Source organism: Phoca vitulina, unplaced genomic scaffold (assembly GCF_004348235.1).
Source record: "Phoca vitulina isolate PV1807 unplaced genomic scaffold, GSC_HSeal_1.0 scaffold7, whole genome shotgun sequence".
In the NCBI taxonomy this organism is placed as follows: domain Eukaryota; kingdom Metazoa; phylum Chordata; class Mammalia; order Carnivora; family Phocidae; genus Phoca; species Phoca vitulina.
In genome coordinates, this window is record NW_022589710.1 from 41,013,632 (window position 1) to 41,038,135 (window position 24,504).

General features: G+C 46.6%; 1 protein-coding gene across 3 annotated transcripts in view; it reads left to right on the forward strand.

The window, feature by feature from the left end:
• Positions 1–14,539: 14,539 nt before the first annotated feature.
• SMOC1 (SPARC related modular calcium binding 1) overlaps positions 14,540–24,504 on the forward strand; it is a 152,238-nt gene continuing 142,273 nt past the window's right edge. For 2 of the 3 annotated variants that reach the window (XM_032405423.1, XM_032405424.1), the window contains exon 1: positions 14,540–14,678. In XM_032405423.1, coding sequence (XP_032261314.1) covers positions 14,580–14,678 — 99 coding nt within the window. In that variant the 5' untranslated portion in view covers positions 14,540–14,579. The remainder of the gene's footprint in view (positions 14,679–24,504) is intronic. The other variant, XM_032405425.1, reaches the window with a different exon arrangement.

A 24,504-nucleotide genomic window follows, 5' to 3' on the forward strand; every position in this document is an offset into this window, starting at 1 on the left:
GATTTGGCAAATAAAAATACAGGACAGTTCATTGAATTTGAATTTCAGAGAAACAGTGAATAGATTTTTTTTTTTTTTTAAGATTTTATTTATTTATTTGACAGAGAGAGACATAGTGAGAGAGGGAACACAAGCAGGGGGAGTGGGAGAGGTGTACCGAGCAGGGAGCCCGATGCGGGGCTCGATCCCAGGACCCTGGGATCATGACCTGAGCCAAAGGCAGACGCTTAATGACTGAGCCACCCAGGTGCCCCAACAGTGAATAGATTTTTAGCGTAAGTATGTCCCGTGCCATAAATCAAAGTTATGCGGTATTTGGGATATACTTACCAAAAAAATGATGCGTTACTTATCCGACACTCAAATTTTAACAGGGCATCCTGTGCTTTTTCTCTCAGCCCTGCTCTGGCCCTCTTTCGTAAGAGCCCCAGAAGATTCTTTTCTCTCTTGGTTTCTTCGAGGTCCTCCTCTTTTTTGTGCTGGGATGCTTTGGGGACTTCGGTCTTCTGGGGGCCCTGTCGTTCTTCTATGTTTCTGTCCAGTTAGAATGCCCTGGTGTCTCAGTGTGGGGTTTCTCATCTGCTCTCCCTCACTCAGTCTTACTTCTCGGTGCTGGGTTGTCAAGATACAGCCTCGGGTTCTGAGGACGAAAGCCAGTGCAGGTGTTCTCTGCAGTTTAGTAACCCACTGCTGTGTGCCAGGCAATGCCCACCACTCCACCAAGATTCATCCATTTAGCGCTCACAGTGAGACCCTGAGGAAGGCACTGGTTTTGTGTGGCAAAATAGATAGAACATAAAAATTACCATTTTAACCATTTTTAGGTGTACAGCTGGGCATCAAGCATATTCACATTGTGGTATAACCATCACCATAATTTATTTCCCAAACTCTTTATCTTTCCAAACTAAAACTCCAGAACCATCAGACACTATCTGCCCATTCCCCCCGCTCTCCAGTGCCTGGGAACCAGCATTCTGCTTTCTGTGTCCCTGAATTTGACCGCTCTAGGTACCTTCTCTGAGTGGAATCTTGCAGTCTCTGCCCTGTGTGTTAGGCTTATTTCACTTAGCATCATGTCTTCAACCTTCAACTATGCAGTAGCACATGTCAGAATCTCCTGCCTTTTAAGGCTGAATAATATCCCATTCCATACATACACCACGTTTTGTGTATCCGTTCACCAGATGATGGACATTTGGGTTGCTTCCACCTTTTGGCTGTTGTGAATAAGTGTTCTGTGAACATGGGTGGGCAAATATCTGTTCCGATTGTCTGCTTTCCATTCTTTTGGGTACATACTCAGAAGTGGAATTGCTGCGTCGTATGGGAATTCTATAATGTTTTTGTTTTTTGCGGATGTGCCAAGTTGTTTTCCATAGCAGCCATGCCATGTCACATCCCTCCCAGCAAAGCACAAGGCTTCTACTTTCTCCATATCCTTGCCAACACTTCTTTTTTTTAATTTGACTTTATTATGTTATGTTACTCACCATACATTACATCATTAGTTTTTGTTGTAGTGTTCCATGATTCATTGTTTGCATATAACACCCAGTGCTCCATTCAGTACGTGTCCTCTTTAATACCCACCACCAGGCTGACCCACCCCTCCCACTGCCCTCCCCTCTAGAACCCTCAGTTTATTTCTCAGAGTCCATAGTCTCTCAGGGTTCGTCTCCCCCTCCGATTTCCCACCCTTCATTTTTCCCTTCCTACTATCTTCTTTTTTTTTTTAGCCAAACTATGGAAAGAGCCAAGATGTCCATCAACAGATGAATGGATAAAGAAGATGTGGTATATATATACAATGGAATATTATGCAGCCATCAAAAAAACCTAAATCTTGCCATTGGCAATGACGTGGATGGAACTAGAGGGTATTATGCTAAGCAAAATAAGTCAATCAGAGAAAGACAAGTATCATATGATCTCACTGATATGAGGAATTTTTAATCTTAGGAAACAAACTGAGGGTTGCTGGAGTGGTGGGGGGTGGGAGGGATGGGGTGCCTGGGTGATAGACACTGGGGAGGGTATGTGCTATGGTGAGCGCTGTGAATTGTGTAAGACTGATGAATCACAGACCTGTACCCCTGAAACAAATAATACATTATATGCTTGCCAACACTTCTTTTCTTATTTTTTTTTTCTTAGTAATAGCCATCCTAATGGGTGTAAATGAGGAAGGCACTTCTTTAAAAAAGATTTTATTTATTTATTTATTTGAGAGAGAGAGTGAGAGCCAGAGTGGCGGGGAGGAGCAGAGAGAGAGGGACAAGCAGACTCTGCACTGAGCATGGAACCCAACACCAGACTTAAAAACACGGCCCTGAGATCATGACCTGGGCTGAAATCAAGAGTTGGAGGCTTAACCACCCAGGTGCCCCAAGGAAGGCACTTTTATTTTATTTTATTTTTAAAGATTTTATTTATTTATTTGAGAGAGAGAATGAGATAGAGAGAGAGAGCATGAGAGGAGGGAGGGTCAGAGGGAGAAGCAGACTCCCTGCTGAGCAGGGAGCCCGATGCGGGACTCGATCCTGGGACTCCAGGATCATGACCTGAGCCGAAGGCAGTCGCTTAACCAACTGAGCCACCCAGGCACCCAGGAAGGCACTTTTAATTACTATTTCACAAATGAGAAAACTGAGGCCCAGAGACGGGGAGTGACTTGTCCGTGGTCAGCCAGCAAGTCACAGAGATGGAATTTGAATCAAGGTCTGCCTAACTCCCAATTGGAACTCTTAACTCTTATGTTAAATTTCCTGTCTCTAATACATGCATCCAAATGCAAGTTTTTCTGTCTTTGCCAGATGTCTAATTGTGCAAGACATCTGGTAAAGGCACACGTGTAGGAATGAAATATGTCCACGGATACACGTTCTTATTAAAAATACATCTCTCCCATGGGAAAATAGCAATAGCAAATAATCTGCATTTCATCCTACTTAATTTTAAAATAATTTATTCAATTTGGGTCTCCCATGAGTCCTTTACCTCAGTGTCATCTGGCCTTTTGTTTTATTTTTTATTTTTATTTTTTTTAAGGTTTTATTTATTTATTTGAGAGAGAGCATGAGCTGGGGGAGGGGCAGAGGGAGAGGGAGAGGCAGACTCCCCGCGGAGCAGGGAGCCCGATGCGGGGTCCTGGGATCATGACCTGAGCCGAAGGCAGAAGCTTCACCAACTGAGCCACCCAGGCGCCCCTCATCTGGCCATTTGAACGGCCGAACTAACAAGTGTGATTGAGCATGGATTTTGACCTTGCGGGGGAGGGTAGAGAAGGCAGAAAATAGAAGCTGTGGGTCCCAACCTCAAGACGCCCATGGTCCCTCTGGTCCGAGAGCTGTGGCTGTCTGAGGGGCATTGTCCAGCAGCACAGACACAGGACCACAGGGGGCAGCAGGTTGTCGGTAAGACGCAATTCAGAAGGGCTAGGCCGATGGCAGCGCCCCTGCGGACAGTCAGGGGTGTGCTTGCCCGAGGGCGGCCTGCCTCCTTGGCTGACGGCAAAGCCTGATACGCCTCCATGCAGTGCCCCCGAGGGAAGGGGGCTGTGCTTGGTGTTGCCCTACCTCTCAGACCCAGATCGTGCCTGATTACTGCTTTGTCCAGTGGCCGGAGACCTCTGGCGCCACCATTAACCTTGAACCTAGGTCCCACGGAGACCACCTGGCTCCTGCCTCCGGGTCCAGCAGAGCCCTTCGATTGTCTCATAGGAACAGTCCCATCTAGTCACCCAGATCTTACAGGCTAGAGGTGAAGAGCATGGGCTGTGGGGTTAGACACGCTCAGGTTTGGAAACGACTCTGCCGCTGACGTCTGTTTAACCCCAGGATAGTGCCTTAGCCTCTCCGCATTAGTTTCCTGATCTGAAAAATGGGAACAATATTAGGGAAATGAAGTGTGTTTTAAAAAGTGCTTCAGATATTGTAAATGCTCGATAAATACCAGCCATGAAAATACATATATATGTAGGGCTTGCGGAAAAAAAGCCACTAGATTTACGTTTGTTTCTTCTTGTCGGGCAGTTGTGTCGGTGACATCACCCCGGCCCACCCCTGGGGGAGGCGGGCGGCAGACGTGCTGGAGAAGAGAGAAGGCCGTCTAGGTGAGGATGCCGTCTGAACGGGGAGGCTTGCACCTCGCGGAGTGGTGCTCACTGAGTATTTGTTGGGCTGGGGGCTCTTGACTCGGGGGCTGTGGGAGTGAGGGCCATGGAAGCATTTGGATTGGTGTGCAGTGAGAGGGGAGAGGGGACTGGATTGGAGCTTTCTTTTTTCTATTTTTTTTATTTTTTAAAATTTTATTTATTTATTTGACACAGAGAGAGAGAGAGAGCACAAGCAGGGGGGAGCAGCAGAGGCAGGGAGCCTGATGCGGGGCTCGATCCCAGGACCCCGGGATCATGACCTGAGCCGAAGGCAGATGCTTAACTGACTGAGGCACCCAGGGCGCCCCTCTTTTTTCTATTTTAAACAACACTTTCCCCTTATCACAGATACAAAGTTCATTGTAGAGAAAAGAGAAAATACAGATAACCAGGGGTCTTTGGACAGAGGTGTGTGATGGGGACAGCGGGGGGGAATGGTGTCTTATTTTCTGGAAACGCACTGCAGCTTGGGAAAATCAGATGGCAATGTGATCACTGCAAAGCTGTGGGGGAGCAGCAGGGTTGGGGGGAGGGGATTTGAGCTTGCAGGGCCAGGTGTCTGGGGGCACCATGGGTGGCAGCCCAGACGTGGGTACCAGGGGGATCTTTGGGTGGTGAGGAGATCTTGCACCCTGTTTATGACAAGCAGGTGAGGTGCACGGGCTGAGGCAGTAGCCTGAGTCACCAAAGCACAAGTCAGCCCTGAGGCTGTAAACAAACCCCCAGTGCAGGGACTGAACATTGGGATGATGAACAGAAGGCCTGGAGTTAGGGGCACTTCAGTTAAGGGAGCAGTGGGAGGGAATCAGAGGGGAAATGAGGTGTGTGGGAGTGGAGTAGGCTCAGTAATACCCCCGAAGATGTCCACATCCTGGTCCCCGAGACCTGTGAATATGTTGCTTTATATGGCAAAAGGGACTTTGCAGATATGATTAAATAAATATCTTGAGATAGAGAAACTATTCTGGATTGTCTGGGTGGGCTCCATGCAATCACAAGGGGCCTTATAATAGGGAGGGAGGAGGGCCAGATCAGAGAGAGATCGGAAGATGCTATGCTACTGCTGTTCCTGGTAGAGGGTGGGCCACGAGCCAAGGAATGCAGGTGGCCTCCAGAAAAAGGCACGGTAGCGGACTCTTCCCTAGAGCCTCCCGAAGGAATGCAGCCCTGACCATACATTGATTTGAGCTCACTGAGACGGCTTTTGGACTTCTGAGCTCCGTAACTGTCAGATGGTAAATTTGGGTTGTGTTTAAGCACTGTGGTAATTTGTTACAGCAGCAATAGGAAACCGGTCCAGGGAGGAAACCAACAGGCACTGTGCGGGGCTTCTGCTAGACCCCTGGCATGTGTGTCTTAGTACAGCCTGGGGTCTGGAGAGCATGCTCGAGCTGGTGCTGCACATGCCTTCACTTGCTGGAAATAGATGCAAGACCCCAGGGCAGGTCTCCCCCTTTCTTCCTGATTGTGCATCAGGCATCCCTGGTTCTTGTGACCTTCCCACGTTGGGGGAAGTCACATCTGCCTCTTTTATGTCTTTCCCTGGCTGACGGTGACCAAGCTGTCCAGGTTGCTAGTACCAACCTTGATGAAGAGGGTAAGTTCTAGGTGTCCACATTGGTCAAGTCCCCAGAACACTGCCTGGGAGGTCGCCCACACTGCAGCGAGGTGGCTCACGGATGGGGCAAACTGAGTCCCTTCGGCAGCTAGAGGGAAGGAGCACACTAGCTGAGCTTGTGAAGGACTCCTCCAAGGTGGGAGGCAGAGCTTGGGGGTTGGCCGAATCCTCTGATCTTGGGGCTGTTGCAGGTTCTGAAATGCCTCCAGGACTGAGTGGGCCTCGCCAGGGTCTGAGTCCCAGTGTTCCAGCTCTCTGTGGTCCTAACTCACCCCTGCAGTTGCTCCCTGGGTGCGCACAGCTCCAGGAAGGCTGTGGGTTGGAAAGGCCTCGGCCTGCTACTGCCCAGAAGCAGAACTGGCCCCTCTCTCTCTCCCCAGTGACCAGACTCCTCTAAAGGAGCAGAGCTTACAGCACAAGAAAGGGCTTGTTGTACTCTTTCTCCCAGGACACGGGTGCCTACTGACCCTTCATTTACATGACTGAAGGGACTCAAGTAGCTTTTCCAAAATAAGGCCATCTGCTGGAGGCAAGTGTCTGCCCCAGCCTGCACCCCAAGGTAAATGGCAAATTATCTTGCTAAAGAAGATGAAAAACCCAACGCATTCTACTACACCCCATGGTTTCATTCCCTCCTTCCTCCCAGCAATGCTGTGCAGGCCTTGCTACCCATCTTTGGTGGCGGTGGGAATGGCCAGAGAGGCTGGATTGGAATCCTAGCCCTCCGTCTCCATGCCCGGGGCTGATCCACTGCCCCAGGATGTTTCTTAAATGAGATCAGACAGTCCCTCTGCCACCCGTGGGAGCCCATTCCAACTTTTTGTCAAATGGATAAAGCATTTCTGATGGTTTGAGACAGCTTCTTATTCTAATGACCTCTAAAGGCATTATTTCTCCTAAACTGCAATCTGCCATCATGAACTAGTCTCCTCGCTGTTTGGCCTGCTTGGATCAGCCCACTTTTCTCGTTCTGCGTAGATAGCACCCAGGTTCTGGTAGAGCAAGAATAGCCCTTCCAGTGAGTTTTGGAGCCATGGCTGCTCTATGTGATGTGGTTTCACCCTGTGTCCTGGTTTTAGTTCGCTCAATGGTAGATTCTGAGACAAGGAATTTTGGTCAAGTAGTTTATTTGGAGGTGATCCAAGGAAACACAGTAAGGGAATGTGGAAGTGCAACAGAGAAGGGAGAAATGCCAACTAATGGTTCATTAATGAGAGGGTCACTGCTGCGGGCAGCTGGAGCTTAATCCTTGGGGGACCCACTGAGAGACTGTGGAACACACCTCAGAATTGTCTTGCTGGGTGTTAAGGAAGGTGAGGAATGTGCCCCCTGATTCTGGTTCTCCATTGGGTGAGAGTTGCCCCTGGGGGTATTACCTTCCAAGGCGCTTCTGGCTGCCCTCTGCATAGGATGAGTAGCCCTGGAGCCAGAGGAAGTCCTCAGGCAGAAAGAAGAGGTACCTGAGGTTAGCAGGCTGCACGGAGACTTGTGGTCTGAAAGGATGTGGTTGGACATGAAAAGCGTTTGCTTCAAGTCATGTCAGCAGTGCCACTTCTCCCAAATCCACTAGATAGGTTGTGTTAATACCATCCAGGGACCACAGGACCCAATTTTAGTTGATTTTTAAAAGCACTTGCAACTTTGGTAAAGTATCGGTATTTTTTGGCTTTGATGCTTTTCCAGATGTCTCCCAAAACACAAAGATAAAATTTACCTATTTTTTTTAGTATAGACTAAAACTCATTCCATCTTGCAATTATGATATGGGTGCACTGGAACACTTTTATAAATGTAAGATACATTACAAGAGCTTAGTGATCCTAGCGTTTCCTATGTCTTGAAACATTTATTTTGTCCTCCTAGAAATTATTTCCTCATCACTCATCATTTATTCCCAACTATGCTGAAAAAGACTAAAATAAGAAAACTGAATGGCAGAATTACCTAGAATGATGATGCAGTAATGTCATCGATCATCAGTTATCATCCTTCAGTTTTCTTAATTCATTGCTTAAAGTATTATATCATTTTTCAAGAAGAAGTAAAAGAGGCCTGGAGATATCATCTTTGTGATCTGCTTTTAGTTTTATTGCATACAACTGAAAATTCTGAATTTTTAATTTTCTACCTTTAGTGGCAAAGAGAAGTAAATTGATAGTGAAAGAGGTTTCACAATTATTACATAAATCGGAAGATAAATGCAAAGAGTCGGTAGCACTCCAGAATATAAGCAAATGAAGATGGTGAAATTATGTAAGAGAAATCTTAGCCTATGACTCTTTGGATGATAGTATCTTAGTGGATTTTCCTCCAGCTCAATTATCAATGAATTAAGAATATGGTTTTTAAAAAGATTTATTTATTTATTTTAGAAAGAGAGTGTGTGTGTGGGGGGGGGGCGTGTTGAGGAGTAGAGGGAGAGGGAGACAGAATCTCAAGCAGACTCCCTGCTGAGCATGGAGTGTGATGCAGGGGTTCAATCTTAGGAGCCTCAGATCATGATCTGAGCCGAAATCAAGAGTTGGAGGCTTAACTGACTGAGCCACCCAGGTGCCCCAAGAATATGTTTTTAAGGACAAAAAGGAAATATGTTGTTTTCATTCAGTTAATCACTCAACAAGATGAACTTCATTTCACAATATTTTATGGGAAGAGCCTGAACCTTCCTCTTTTGCTAAAAAGATTGACAATATTCTTTAATATTTTAGGTTTTTTGAGCACCAAAATTTACTTGAGGTGGTTTGTGAGTAGACAAATGTTGAAGGTAGGTGTATGTGCAAAGAGGAAATAGATGCAGAAATGAAAATATTAATTAGATTGAAGGTTTAAAATTAGGTTTGTAAACCTGGAAATGAAAATGTTTTGCAGTTATGAAACATAGAAGATGGTTATACTCTCTTCAACAAAATTATGTGTCACCAAAAAAAAAAACCATAAAAAAATAAATTATGAGCCACCAAATCTTTCAAGAGTATTGTGTTTTGATGAGGCAAATGCAAACAGAAGAACCATAAGGCTTGATAAGCTAGATCATTTAGAGATGCAGTTGAAATCTGGAATCAGTATTTACATGATGAATATGTTCCAAGTTCATGACATTTGATGCGTGGATGTTTTCAGTCATATTTGTTGTTTATTTCATGTATGTTACCTTCAAAACTAGGAAAACATGAAATAAAATTTGGGACTTGTTATATTTAAGTTCTTATTAACATTTCTAACAAAGTTGTTTTCAGCTATCTTTGGTAGCCAGCTTCCAAGATGGCTCCCACTGATCCCTGCCTCCTGGTCTTCACACCCCTGTGTAGTCCCTTCCCACATTATACTGGGGTTGATCTGTGTGACCAATAGAATATGGCAGAAGTGATGGTATGTCACTACTGAGATTAGGTTATAAAAGACTGCAGCTTCCATCTTGGGCTCTCGTTCTGATCACTTGTTCTGGGGGAAGACAGGTATCCTGCTGTGAGGACCATGTGGAGAAGAAAGAACATATCCGGTCAATAGCCAGGGAGGAACTGAAGCTTGCTAACAACAATGAGGGAGAAGTAGGCTTCCCGAGGAGCAGGGAGCCTGATATGGGGCTTGATCCCAGGACCCTGGGATCGTGACCTGAGCCGAAGGCAGATGCTTAACTGACTGAGCCACCCAGGCGCCCCGAGGATGCCAAAACTTTTGATGTGCATGCATAAAGTTCACCTTTGTGGTTAAGCCTCAGTTCCTCACCTGAATAATGAGACTAATAATGCTGTATCATATATTTGAAAGTTGCTAAGAGAGTAGATCTTAAAAGTTCTTATCACAAGAAAAAACTGTAACTATTTAAGGAGGCAGATGTTAACTTATTGTGGTAATCATTTCACATATATACATATATCAAATCATTGTGTTAATACAATGTTATATGCCAATTATATCTCAAAAAAAAGAAAAGAGTCTGGATATCTGGCCCTAAGCCTATTAGTATTTTTGAGCATGAGGGAGCTGAACATGCAGAGGTAGAGGAAAGCCACAACTTAACATTCTGAACTCTACTGCACTGTTCATGGTTCTTTTTTTGGCAACTCCAGGCATCAGAATGATGATAGCTCCTACTGCTAGTTGTCTCCCAGGATTTTATTCTTCTTGGTAACATAAATCCTGATTTTTAGCTGCACACCTGTGGCCACCTCAAATTAAGATGAAATTTTTTCAGTCTTTTTTTGTAGCTAGATGTGGTCATATGGGTAAAATAAAATGTGACTTCTAGGAGATGTCTTTAAAGAGAGAGGCATATGGGGCGCCTGGGTGGCTCAGTCATTAGGCGTCTGCCTTCGGCTCAGGTCATGATCCCCGGGTCCTGGGATCGAGCCCCACATCGGGCTCCCTGCTCCGCGGGAAGCCTGCTTCTCCCTCTCCCACTCCCCCTGCTTGTGTTCCCTCTCTCGCTGTCTCTCTGTGTCAAATAAATAAAATCTTTAAAAAAAAATAAAAAAAAAAGAGAGAGGCATGCTCCTTTTTGACCCTTTTCCCTCCTTGCTGACAAGAAAACAGTTGTGATGTCTAGAACTTGGGCAGCCATCTTGGGCTTCGAGGTAGAAGCTGCTTACTAAGAATGACACAGTAGGGATGCCTGAGTGGCTCGGTCGGTTAAGTGTCTGACTCTTGGTTTCAGCTCAGGTCATCTCAGGTTTGTGGGATTGAGCTCCCAGGTTCATGGGATTGAGCCCCCTGTTGGGCCCCACACTCAGCGGGGAGTCTGCTTCTCTCCCTCTCCCTTTGCCCCTCCCCCTGCTTGCATGCTCTCTCTCTCTAAAATAAATAAATAAATCTTAAAAAAAAAAAAAAAAGGATGACAGAGTGATACTAAAAGAAGCCTGGGTTAGAGAGAGCCACCCTTCACTTTGAAGGGAGTTTGTGTACAAAAGAGAGAAATAAGCTTCTAAATTGTTTAAGTCACTCTAATTATTTTTGACATGCATATTTTTTCAGCTTCATTGAGGTAAAATTGACAGATAAAATTGTAAGAGAGTTGAAGTGCACAACATTATAATTTGATATATGTATACATTATGAAAGGTTTTTCCCATCGAGTCAATTAACATATCCATCACCTCACATAGTTTCCTTTTTTTTTTTTAAACCCAAGATTCTTGGTGTTTCAGGTTTCTGAGTGCAGTAATATATTTGAAAAGAATCCAGGACCTTGGACACTACTCACCTTTTTCTGTTGGTAGCTGTTGTCACAAGTGAAGCAAACATAAATCACAGTATATTTATATTATAGAAGGAGTTTTCTCCAAAGCATCATTCAAGATCTACCTTCTTTATGAGGCCTTCCCTGGTCGTTAGGTCTGTAGTGGATCCCTGCTGAGTCCCCACAACACATTACTTTTAAATATGGTCTCCAAGAATCTGTCTGCTTTGTATCTTAAATTAGATTGTAATCTCTCAGAGGGCAGGGTGTGCACCCAAAGATTCCTCATAATAGTGAGCATTGTGCCGGGCACAGAAGGAGATGAACCAAAGTGCTTCTTAAAATAAAAGGAAAGGTTCTATTTGGAATATGAGACAAGGCAAGACTCCTCGGGATTATATAGAAACACAGATATTCTTGAAACGGGCATTCCGAGCTAATACTAAATATTTGAGGGCTTTAGGCCTCAATATGGGATATAAAGTATTACTTTTCTTCTACTGAAATATCCTCCCTTGCAAATAGAAGTCCCACAGGACAAGGAGTATGGCTAGAACTGGACAGACCAGATGCCAGAATAGCTAGATTTACTTTTGGACCATAAGCCGGGCCTCCAGGGAAAGACGGAACTTGTCAATTTCACTTTTTGTTTGGATCAGAAGATCGAGCCTGGCAGAGAGACGCTGTTTGGGACTAGTAGTTCTCTGGAATTTCTAACCTTCTCTGGGGTTGGGAGGGATCGGGAGAAGAAAATGCATCATTTGAATGATGGCCATGGTTATGACAGGCCCTGCATGCCAACCAGAGGGAAAGAAAATACTTGCTGAGCAAAGTAACTGGAAAGCAGTTGCTCATATTTTAAACTAAGCTACATGGTCGAAATCCAGAAAATGTAGACTTTTGGACCAGTAACCAGTTGGAAATAGGCTTTCTGGCTGGAAAGCAGCATGCGGTGTTATGGATGGAAAGGACGATTGCGATGCCTTTTCCCTGGGTGCGTTGAGCTGCCAGATACTGGGGGCCATCGCAAGCATATTTACTTACTCCAGCAGATTTCTCAATAATTCCGGCAACAGAAAGAAGTTGACCAGCTTGATGATGCGCACGTGGCCAGGTAGTGGAGTCAGGACAGACCTGTCAGGCTGCTGAGCCCGATGATACCATTTCCATCCTGCCGATCCCTGGTGGGTGAACACATGGGGCACACGGAAATTAATATAAGTGCTGCACGAGGCACAGTAGTACTGGACCAGTGTCACAAGTCCAGCTGGGTGAATTCCCAGCATGCCGGATCCTAGGGGCAGTTTCCATGCTCTTCCCTGCAGCTCAGTGAAGCTCCCAAGTCTCAGTTCTTTTGCAGGTCACTGCAGAGATCCCCCACGCAGCACACAGGGAGCATCTAACTCTAAGGCATTTGAGACTGGGCACTGTAGTCATCACACGACAGAGGCGGAATTAGAATCTGAAAAGCTGGCCTTGAATCTGGGACATTTACCAGCCAAATGAGGCAAGGAAGTCACAATCTCATGGAGCATCCGTTTACTTACCTGTCAAGTTGGATCTATCGCTCTACTTCTCAGGATCATTCTGAGGATAAAATGAGATGAGGCATTTGCCTTACCCTCTTCTTATGCCAGAGGTGATATTTCTAACTTAACCGTCTCCTTTAATCCTGAGCACTCACGAAGTGGAGACTATTTTTATCCCCATTTTACGGAGGGAAAGACTGGACCCCCGACAAGTAAAGTGACTTGTGCAAGGTTATGCCACTAGGTGGCAGACCCAGGATTTGAACCCATCCTGTCTAGCTGCAGAAAGCAGTCTGACCACTGTGTTACTTCTCGGCAGAGGAAGAGAGGCAGTTCCCTTAGAGATGTCCTTCGTTTTTGTTTGGAGAACCACAAGTACTTTGTTATTGTTCCAGCATCCAGTCTGGGCTGTCTTATCCGAGGGCACCGGGGAGAGTTTAAGTCTATTAAGTAGGGAGCAGTACATTCAGGTTTGCTCTTTAGAAGGATGTAGGGTGGAGGCTGGATGGGGCAGGCAAGGGGTGTGGGCAAAGCTGAATGCAGGAGTTGGGTGGGAAGCATGTTCACACAGTCCAGAAGAGAAGGCATAAGGGAGCAGAGCTAACCTTTGATAGGACCTCGCAGGCACAGACGGGGGGAGGAATTAAGCACTGGTGGTGCTGCTTCCAGTCTGGTTGGAGAAAGAATTCCCTCCTCGTGAAGTGAGTGGTCCGTACCAATGGAAGTAAACACTAAGGGTTGTAGTCCACATAAAAAGAGAAACCATGGTTCTCTCGGGTTGAATGCAATGGATCATCTCGCTCTGGCCCAGGAGCTGGTGTGATGCAGATGTGACCATTCCCAAGATGGCCCTTTGGAGACCATCCTGGGCAGAGCCCTCCAACATCCGGCTGGACCTCTTGTTGTGCTATCATCTCCAAGTGGGTTGGGCACCCAGGAGAGGTCCCCTCTCCCCAATCTGACCCAGCTGTGGGGTCTTTGCACCCACAGACTAGCCCTCCCCATCAATACTTTTCTTCCACTCCCCCAATTGGAGACCAGGTCCCCTCTGACCTCCTCTCCCAGAACTCCTAGGCCACAGAGTGGCTGCCCCTTGGCCCTCCAGTCCAAGGCAGGGAGCCGGGATGCCTGGGTCCCATCCTGGATCCACTGCAGGGTTCCAGGTGGGCACTACCCCATACCCACAGGGGCCCTTCCCAGCGGGCAGATGCCTAGCACGTGCTTCACCTTATCTCCTCGGCACTTCTCCTGGAGGAAATGCTGTAGGACTTGGGTTGTCACCCCCTGGAAGCTTCTTTGAAAGAAGTGAATGCATCCACTCCCCACTCCCAACGCCAGTCACAGCCTGCCCTTTGCAGGTCACTTTCTCAGTTGTTTTTGGTGTCGATGCGGCGGGAAAGCAGATTTCTTAACTCCTTTGAGCCCTAGTATCCTCTTCAGAAAAATGGGGCTGCAAGTATTTTTCCTGCTTATTTTGCTGGACTTGTTGGGACAACTCACGGACTTATGTTGAAAATTACACATGCTTAGGGCATGGTCTTTAGCCGGGTGGGCATTCCGGGAGTTAGGGCTGCTGGAGCTCTTCGAGGCTTCCTCAGACAGAAGGGCCGAGAGAAAGTTCCTCTTCCAGTCTCTCCCGGAGCCCACTCAGACTGAGCAAGCGGGTGTCGCTCCTCAGTGGGCTTGACCGCGAGCCGCCCCTCCGTCCGCTCTCCGATTGGCTTTCACCTGCCAGAGGGTCGGCTGCTACGGGCCCCTCGGCCCGTCAATCAGGGCCGCCCGGCTCCGCCCCGCCCCTCCCGGGGGTTTATAACGGGAATTCCCATGGCACGGGCTCTGGCGTCCAACCTGCTGCCGCCGCGGCCCGGCCGAGCCGAGCGAGCGAGCGCCGCGCGCAGAGCACACGCTCGCGCTCCAGCTCCCCTCCCTGGCGGTTCATGACCGCGCGCTCTGAGCTCAGCCCCGCCACCCCCGCCGCCCCGCCGCCCGCCGCCGCGAGGGCCCCCCGAGGGAAGGAAGGCAGGAAGGCAGGCGCGGCCGTGCGTCCCGCGGAATCCGCGCCCCCCGGCCCGCAGCCGGCTGCCCGGCCCGGCTGGCACCATGCTGCCCGCGCGCTGCGCCCGCCTGCTCACGCCCCACTTGCTGCTCGTGTTGGTGCAGCTGTCCCTAGCTCGCGGCCACCGCACCACGGGCCCCAGGGTAAGTGCGCCCCCGGCCGCGCGCCCACCTGCGGAGGGAGACTGAGGTCGCCTGCCCACATCCCTCGGAGCGGGGGGAGGGGGAAGGGAGGTGTCAGACCTCGGGGCTCCCCCCTACCCCCCCGCATCTACCACCGGGTCCCCGCGGGCTTCTGGGCGAATAACAATTTCTCCCGTTCTACCCCCACCCCCATCCTTTTTTGCAGCGCCGACTCTGCCTCCCGCCTCCCCCCCCAGCCCCCACCCCGAACTGTCACTGTTGGGTTTTCTTTCCCCGTCTCTTCTCCCAGGCTATTTTGCTCCGAGCGGGTGCCTCCAGCGTCCGCAAAAGGCTCGCTCTCCGCTCGAGTGGGCTGCCCTGTGGTCTCACACTGCGCCCGGTCCGGGTCCCGGAGCGCTGGGCGTTCTTGGCAGGCGGCGGGGGGTGGGGGGGGGGCAGCTCTGCCTCCAGAGTTTTAGGTTACCCGAGAGCCGCACAAGGACCTTGTGTTGTTGTTGTTTTAAAAAGCGATCGCTGCTCGTAAAACCCACAGCAGATAATTTTAATGCTCTCTCCTGCTGGGCACAGACCCGGAGGAGCGGTGGAGGTGGGGGGCTGTGGAGAGGAGCTGAGCAGTGTTCAAGAGTCTCTTCCCCCTGACTTCGGGGCTGGGGGGTTGAACTACTTGTTGAACCTTGGTCTGATTGGAGTTTCTGAACGATATGAAACGTGCCAATTGTGTGCACAGGACAGGCTGTCCAGAGCATTGTAAAAATCTCCTGGAACTGAAGGCATTGTGCTCATCTCTGCTCTAGATGATTGCTCTTCCCATCCCAATTGGTCTAAATGAAGGATTCCGCTGCCTTAAAAAATGTGCTGTTAAACCACCTGGTGGCTCATTTGACCAAACTTAATCCAGAGGATCTCTGGCCAAGAATCAGCTTATGTCAGGGCCGTCTCTCGGGATAGCTGCTTGCCTCAACTGGCAGCCTGAGAGTCCGTGTGCTGCAGCTGGAATCTTTGTGAAAACAAGGTTGGCTCCTTAAGCCCCGGGGGCTTTCCTGGATATCTCCGGGCCTACCCCCCTTACCACCTGTTCAGACTGCAGATTCTTTATTCGCAGCTCTTGCTATATGAGAATCCTCTTTATAGCTGTCGTGTGTGGAGGAAAAGCCTTGCAAAGGTTGGCCAGCCTTCATGACTGCCCAGATGCTGGCTGCTGACGTGGGAGCCCAGCTATCACTGTGAGATCAGATTTGCAGCCAGTTAGGAAAGAAAAGTGTTTGTCCCCGTGTTGTGCCGGCCCTCGCTTTTATGACCAGATGTGCCACAGCAGCAGTTAAGGTGCTGCAGATTAGATCCAGGGCGTGTCGTAAATCCTCGACAGCAGGCGTTCCCGAAGCTGGGGCAAGTGTGGGCTCCGGGAGGGACTTTTATGGATGCAGATGAGGATGCCTTTTAAATGAAGCTGCTTGGTTTGATATTAGGACTCGCAGCTCTTAAACTCCGAGGTCAGGAGAGCCACAGCGTTCCCTCCAATAATTAGGAACAGTCAAGACAGAGACGCAGAGCAGAGCACCCCGACGGAAATCTGGATACCCGCCCACACGAGAGGCCCGGAGACAAATGGTGGGGGGCTCGTTTGCTGCTGGGCATGTCTAGCATCTCAAGCCATATGGCTTTCCTTCTCTGCCTCCTGAAATTGGAGGAAGCAACTTTTAGGGGAAAGCTAGGGGCTTCAGGGAAAAATAGGGACATTGGTTAGGTTTCCCTCCAGCTTATTTGGTTTAATCATTTGATAGACGTGATGAAATAAAACAGGAACTGTAAATAGGCTTGTGTGGATCCCAGCTGCATTCTCTCTCTCTCTTTCTTACACACACACACACACACACGTGTTTAAAAAGTACCCAGGGAAAGCTGTTGTCTTGAGCGTGTGGTTACTTGGGTGCATTTATAGATGACAAGAAGAGCTGCCTTTCAGGAACCCAGGGGCTGGGCAATTTCCACGATCGCTTATGCTTAGAAGAACAAGGAGGGGGGTCTTTTTAGTGCCATTTTGCAAGTGAGACTCAGGGAAGCTAGCTGGCTTGCTTGAAACACTCATGGTGCCTATGTAGCTGTGGGAGTCAAATCCCAGTTTATATGGATTTACAGGTGGTGTGCTCTCTGTGCTCCCAAGCTGCTGCAGGGAGTGCTCATCCCACGGGCGGTGCCGTTCCTCAATGAGACAATACCGATCCTGGATGCATCAGGGGAGGCTGTAAGAAAGCGTTGATACTACTTTTTGGTGTCTGAATCGCTAAAGGGTGATGTCTTTGAGTTTCAGCCTATCCCCAAAGACTCCAGCGCTCCTCTGTGGCTTCTTGGTGGCCTGAGGTGTGTGGCTCTGGTTGCCAGTGGCAGTGTTAGAGGAGGAGCAGAAACATCTGGCTTGTCGCAGGATTCCCTTGGGCACCCCTGGGTCTCTTCTGTTAATCTTCTGAGTGACAGAGGCTTAAGGATTGGCATCTTTTCCAGCTGACTTTCTAGGAAACCGAGAGCATGCCCTTTTGGTTTAACTTTATCTGGCTCACTAATTGAGCTCCCCCGAGGCCTAGACCCCAATCCTCGCTCCCTTATTTGCTTCCTGCCTTCATAAAATTCCTGACATCTGTTTGACTCTGGAAACCAACAGCTATCAAGTATCAGATTGGAGGCTATTATGTAGGAAGCACCTGATTTTTTGGTCTCCGAGTTCTGAGCAGCCACTTGGCTACCTGGGACGCGGTCAGGATCCTTTTAATTATCGAGGAGGCAGCCATTTCTTTAATCCTGTACAATTTACTGAAAATGTTTCAGGGGAGGATGGGGTGGGGGAGGGGCTCTCCCAGGCTGATGGAGTCTGGCTGATGGTCAGGCCAAGTCAACTGCCTGTCTTTGTCTAATCCTCTGTCTGCCGTGGAAGCCCAGGAGCTGGGTGATGGCGGGAACGGGGCCCATCTTCTTTACTGGTGCATCCCCAGAGCTCAGCACGGGGCCAGGTGCCTGGTGGGGATGGACTTTGTTGTTGTTTGCAGAAAAAAATAAATTAATGCAGACAATGCACGTTTAACAGCATTCCGCGGGTTCCACTTTCTTAGTGCTTTAGCACGACTGGAGGCCGGAAATAGATTTAAGAAGTTTGAAAATAGGAGAAAATGGGAAGGTCAAGAAGTCTGAGTAAGGAATTTGGTTTCTTGTTTTATGTCTATTCTTTATTGGTTCTTTCTCCTCTCGCTGGCGTGCTTTGCCCTTCAAAACCCAGCTCCTGCACCACTCCCGAGGAACTTTCCTGCAAAACACGCTTTTGGGGAGAATTGGTCACTCTCACCTTCGACCAACTCCTGTATCTGGTTTACTTACCTTCTAACTTTTGCTGATCTTTCTATAATGAGCATCTCGAGATCAGGCCAGCATCTCCACCTTCTCAGCACTAACTTGCCCCCTTGGACATCACGCACAGCCCTGTCTTGTGAAATGAACAATCTCACACACCCGTGAGGGCAGAATAGAGGTCTTATTTGTCAGTGTGCTGGGTCACACTGCAAAGCGTTCTGTAACTGTTTACTGAAACGGATCAGACTCTGCAGTGATGTCCAAGCTAGACCCCTTGCTCCCATTTAAACCTGAAATTGGTTACTTCACAAATAATGTCCCCCCCCCATTTATAGGCTTTTGTTCTTTGTTTAAAAATTAGTATGTGTGGTGGTTGTAGGAGGTTTGGGGGAGGAGAGACAGAGCAAACAAACTGGGATGGGGAACAGGTGTGGAACAGCTTCTAGACAGTACCCTTCCTTTTTGACTAGTCTGCCTCAGTGTCTGGACTGGGGTGGGTCCTTGAGTCTGTGTAGACACCCTTCTTATTACCTGTGTGCCGGGTAATAACAAGACCCTTCTTTTCCACCTGGGGGATTTATCTGAAATGCTACTCAGGTGTTAGGCAAAAAACTTGGTTTAAACATTTTGATAGAAGTGACATGTGAAATTTAAAGGCACAAAATTGAGAAGGACAGGAAGATGAAATAATCATCTTAGAAACTGTAGGAAATGCTATCAAATGGAAAACACTTTGATATTTTCTCATTATCTCCCAAAGTTGAAATTCACACTCTTATGGCCCAGCAATTCCAGTCCTAAGTACATATGCCCAAGAGAAACTCATGTCCAGAAGGAGACCGATGCAACCATGTTTGTAATACTCTAAGCCTGGAAAAAGCCCAAAGGCCCACTAGTTGCAGGGCAGATTAGTTGATGTATTCACATAGTAGAGGATTATACACAGGCAAAACAAATGAGCAACAGTGACATGCAAATATATGGATGAATCTTGGTAATATGATATTAAGTAAAAGAAATACACCAAAAGATGGAGCATGTCATCTTATAAACTTAAAAAGAGCTAAAATTAAAGAAAATATCTTCTAGGAATACATATAGCTACAATAATGCTCTATGAAAAGAAAAGCAAGGTAATGCTGGACACAGGATTTAGGGTGAAGTTATGGGGGAGCAGACGGGTGGAACCACATGGTGGGGTAAACCATATGGTTAGTGTAAGTTAGTGTCAATACTTTACCTTTTGTGGGAGGGAAGGATGGGTTTGAAGGTATTTGTCCATTAGTAAAGATTAGTGGTTGATTAAATGAAAAATGAAAGTGGGCCCTGCATAGACCAATGTTGAGTGTCATGAACCAAAGTTTATGATTAATTCAATTCTTGGCACCACATGGTCAGACAAACAAAAGTTCCTAGAGCAGGGACTCCTGTCTTGCCTCCTTCTGCTCCCCGTCTTCTAGATGTGCATGTGGCCCTACCTAAAATACCACGTTGGGGAGTGATTATTGGCTTTTGTTTCAATTCTTGGCCGGCTAGTCACAGGGCAGGCCCAGGCCCTGGCATTAAATATCTACATCAGCTGGCCAAAGGGCTCATTTGTAAGGCTGAGTCGGCAGTGAGCAGTCTTCCCTCTCCCTTGCTCAGGGGGATCAACCCTGTACATCTGAGTCCCCAGCCCTGCAGAGTAGAAAAGTTCATTAGCTGATGCTTGGGTCAGAAGCCTTACTTGCCAGTTCAGGGGGTGGGGGAGGGGGAAGGGAGTGTTTCTGGTTTGATGCCTGTCTTCATTCTGGCCTCCTCCCTCACCCCCCTGGTAGGGCCTGGGGGAAGGGAGCATGGCCTTCCTTAGCAGGTACAGGGCACCCTTTCTCTCCCGACCACATAGAGACCTATTGTTTAAGCAGCCAAGTTCCTGGCATTGCTGGCGGTTTGGGGGGCGGGGGGCGATGTCCATGAGGAGGCCCCCTCCTTCCTCGTTTGTCACTGCAGAGCTGTTTGGGAGAGGACAAGGGTTGAGTTGCGGATGAGAAATCGATCGGAGCTGTTTGCGAGGTCTGCCAAACAGGGTTAGCATTGTACATATGTGCTCTGCACGCATCTAGAGTCACCGAGGGGATAAGAGAATTGGATCTCCAAGAACATTCCCAACAACCCCATAAAGACCCCAAAGCAACATGGGTCATTATAGCAATTAATTGGATTTCCCTTTGCATCTGACATCATTCTAAACTCAAATGCTAGATCACAAAATAATCTTAACTTTGGCAGAAATCTAAGCTTGTTAGGTGTGGAGCCCTGTGTACTTCCCAGACATTGATTTCAGCCTCCTTTTTTTGGAGCCAGGGTGGGGCAGCCTCTGCCGAGCGGGGAAGGGCTGCTCAGGAAAGCTCGAGCTTCAGGACAGGCCTCTCCCCCCACCCCCCACCCGGGGAGGACAGTACTGACTGAGGTTCCAGGAGACAATGCGGCGGATGCTTTGAAACCTGACAAATACTCTGCAAATGTGAGGCTCTGCCCTTCCTCTTTAAAAGCCATTTCACAGGGCAGCATGGATCTATCTGACTCAGATAAGGGCTGAATGTTCTTCTTCTTCTTTTTTTTCTTTAAAGTATTGACAGTGGGGAAAAACTGTATCCACTTCCCAGAATAGTTCATTTTTAGGACTAGATAAGCGTCTCTAGGACAGTGCTGGGAGTTTTAAGTATTTTTGGTGGAGTTTATTGTGTATGTGTTCTTGGAGAACTCTGCAAGCTGGGGAAAGGACATAAAAGTAGATCGTAAGTACGAGGGTGAAGTTGTGAGAGCCGACAGACTGCCCCTTGCTCCCTCGGGTGCACAGAGCCACTGACCAGCTTGAACACAATGACTTCCCTTTGTCTGCAGCTTTGTCCGCTGGACCTTTTTGCGGGGATGGTAATGTTCTATATCGGCACCGTCCAATATTAGACACACGTGGCTGTCGAAGATTTAAATGTGGTTAGCACAACTGAGGAACTGAATTTTCAATTTATTTGATTTCAATTAATTTAAAAGTTAATATTAATAGCCACATATGGCTAGTGGCTATCATGCTGGAGAGCATGGGTCTCTAGCCGTTGCGCCCTGCCCTGCCTCCTGCCCGATACCACCACACGCCCCAGATTGTGGCCGTACGGAACCACATCGCATTTCCTAACCTCTCTTTGCCTTCCCGTCTCTGTCTGTCAGAATTCTGCCCATCATTTGAATGGCTCCACACAGTCCTCCCAGGCTGGCCCCAAGCAGAGTTCTCTCTGCACCTCCTTTCTGGAGGCTGTAGGGGAGAATCCATTTTATTGCCTTTTCCAGCTTCTAGAAACTGCCTGTATTCCCTGGTTGGTAGTCCCGTTCCACCTGCAAATCCAGCAATAGCTGGTTAAGGATTTTTCATGCTGCCATCTCTCTGGTTCCGACTCTCCTGCTTTCCTCCTCCTCCCCCCACTTAAGGACTCTTGTGATTGATTACATTGGGCCCTCTGGAGAGTCCAGATGTTCTCCTTATCTTATGGTTAGCTGATTAGCAATCCTGACTCCTCCTTGCCATGTAACATAGCATTATTAGGATTAGGATATGGGCATCTTTGGGGGGGGGGTGCGGTGTTCTGCTTACCACATTCATTAAGGGTCGAATGTAGTGCCTGGCTCATAGAAGGTGATTGATAAACGGGGCCATTATAATGACCTACATCTCTTATTTTCTTTCCTTTCAGAGTGGGACTCTCTTAATGGTGGAGTTATTTAATTTTCTTTATAGACTCTATCCTGCCCAAGAACAGGTGCTTTGTAAATGTTCATTGAACAATAGAATTTTCGATAAATGTAGATTCTTTCCTTATAAAGATATATTGAACAGTAAAAAAAAAAAGTAAACTGCAAATCAGAATATATGAACCTGTTTGAGCAAAACAAAAAAAGTTGGTTTATGTATAGAAAAATTGGGTGGATTATAAGTCATGTGGTTAATGGTTCATTATCATGGGGATATTCCACTTCCATGAGATGTATTTTAGTATTTATTAAACTAATTTTGTTTACGATGAGCTTTTCTAATCTTAGAGGACAATAATAAAGATTAAAACATGAGTGATTTAAAAAAAAAATCCCAAACCTGTCTCAATCCAGCCTGAATACCCTTGGATTCAGTCTACATCTGACAGTCAGCCTGTGCTCATGTTAGGCTGATTTTTAGGTTTAGTCACTATTAGCACCAGGCCTCCTACTCATTTTCAGCATGCTTTGAACTCAATTTGCGTAAACTTTTTTTTTTAAGATTTTATTTATTTATTTGACAGAGAGAGAGAGCACAAGCAGGGGGAGCGGCAGGCACAGGGAGAGGGAGAAGCAGACTCCCCATGGAGCAGGGAGCCTGATGCAGGGACCCTGGGATCATGACCGGAGCAGAAGGCAGCCGCTCAACCGACTGAGCCATGCAGGTGCCCCGAACTCAGTTTGCTTTAAAGGAGAATTTCCAATTAACCTTAGCAGGACATAAGTGTAAAAATGTACTTATTGCTGCTGGTGGGAATATAAATTAGCATGATCACTTTGTAGAATTGACCTTTTACTTTCACTCTGGTATATGCCCTAGAGAAACATGCTTAAATATGTGCCAAGACACATGTTTAAGGATGTTCATAGCAGCATTGTTTGGTAGCAATAACAACATTGGAAACCAGCTAAAAGCCCATCAGCAGGAGACTAGAAATATGAATTATGGTATATACAAAAAGTGGAATACTACACAGCACCAAAAATAGCTAATCTAAAGCTATGACCATTATTATGGATCAATTTCATAGTCAAAATGTTGAATGAAAAAAGGCAAAACATACAAGAATACATACATTATGCTATTTATATAAAGGTTGAAAGCATGCAAAAGCAATAGATTGTTTAGGAGTGCATACATATGTAAAGAATGCATGAGAAAATTAAGGGCAATAACTCGGAAGCTCAGGTTAGTGGTTACTTAAGTGTGAGGGCAGGAGGGTAAGTGACACACTGGAGGGGACATGGAAGGCTTGCATTGAATCAGTAATGTTTTATGTTTTTAAAGCTGGAGGTGAGTACATGCATTTTTAAATTCCATTTTGTATGCATTACATAATAGGTCATAAAGTTTTCCAGAAAAGGTAAAAATGCATTTGGATACATCACAACAAAGTTTTAAGAGCAAGCAATAAAAGTGATGCTTCTTTGAGGGGTCCTCTGCTCCGTGCTGCTGATCACACTTTTCCTTTCCCCAGAAGAACATGTTCAGGGACATTCAGCCAAACATACGGTCCCCCTTGCCTCCTTGCATTGCTGGCCACCTCCCTCCTGCCCTCCTGAGGCCCTGAGGCCACGCCTCCCCTCCAGCCCAGGCCCAGGTGCTCCCAGGTCTGCCTGACAGTGCTGGTGTTCCTCTCTGCCCTCCTGAGCCTCTGCTCTTCTCACTGTACTTACTCTTGCTGCATGATTGGGAATGAGCTTGATCATTTTCTCAAATTTACTGATCATTATTGATAAATTTATTTGATCAATTTATTGATCATTATTTATAAATCATTACTGATTTATTTGCCATAGTTGGCAAATAAAAAGACTAATATAGGATTGCCTAAATTGTAAATTACATACATTTGAAGGATGTAATTGAATAATATAATGTAAAAGAATATAAATTACAGAAATTTGAATTCAGATAAATAACAATGTCTTAGTGTAAGTATGGCCTAAATAAAAACTTATTTGTTGTTTATCTAAAATTATTTGTTATTCATCTGAAATTCAAATTTAACTGGGTATCTTGTATTATATCTGGCAATCCTACATTAGCTCTTTTTCTTTTAGGAATCATCTGTTCAGGTTTTTTGCTAATTTTTAAAACAAGTGTGGCAATTTTTTTTCTCTGCCTCACTGGCTGACTTGGAAGAGTTTTTGTTTGTTTGTTTGTTTTAATACTAAGGATATTAATCTGTTTTTCTGTCATGTCTGGCAGATGCCTTTCATTATAAAAAGACAATGGTTTCAATCTACTAAATTTTATATCTGTATGTAGTTAATATGTCATTATGGTTTCTATCTTCGGTATCAGGGTGAGAAAGGTCTCCTTCCCCTGCTAAGATTGTAGAAATTAAGGTGAATAAGTTTCTAAAGTTTTACAAGCAGCAGAAGAAACATCACATTTAATATTAAATGGACATCCATTAATGTTTGATAGGAGTTTATATAGTATTTTCTGTAAACAAGATCCAAATAAGGTCCACATATTGGTTAATATGTATCTTAAATCTCTGAATCTCTGAGTTTCCCCTCCACTTCCTTTTTACTTTGTAATTTATTTTTGAATAAACAGGTTGTTCTTGGGTTTTCTGCACTAGATGTTATTGACTACATTCCCATAGCATTGTGTACCATATTCCTCTATCCTTCATATTTCTTGTAAAATGAGAGGTGGATCTAGAGCCTTGATCAGATACAGATTTCATAT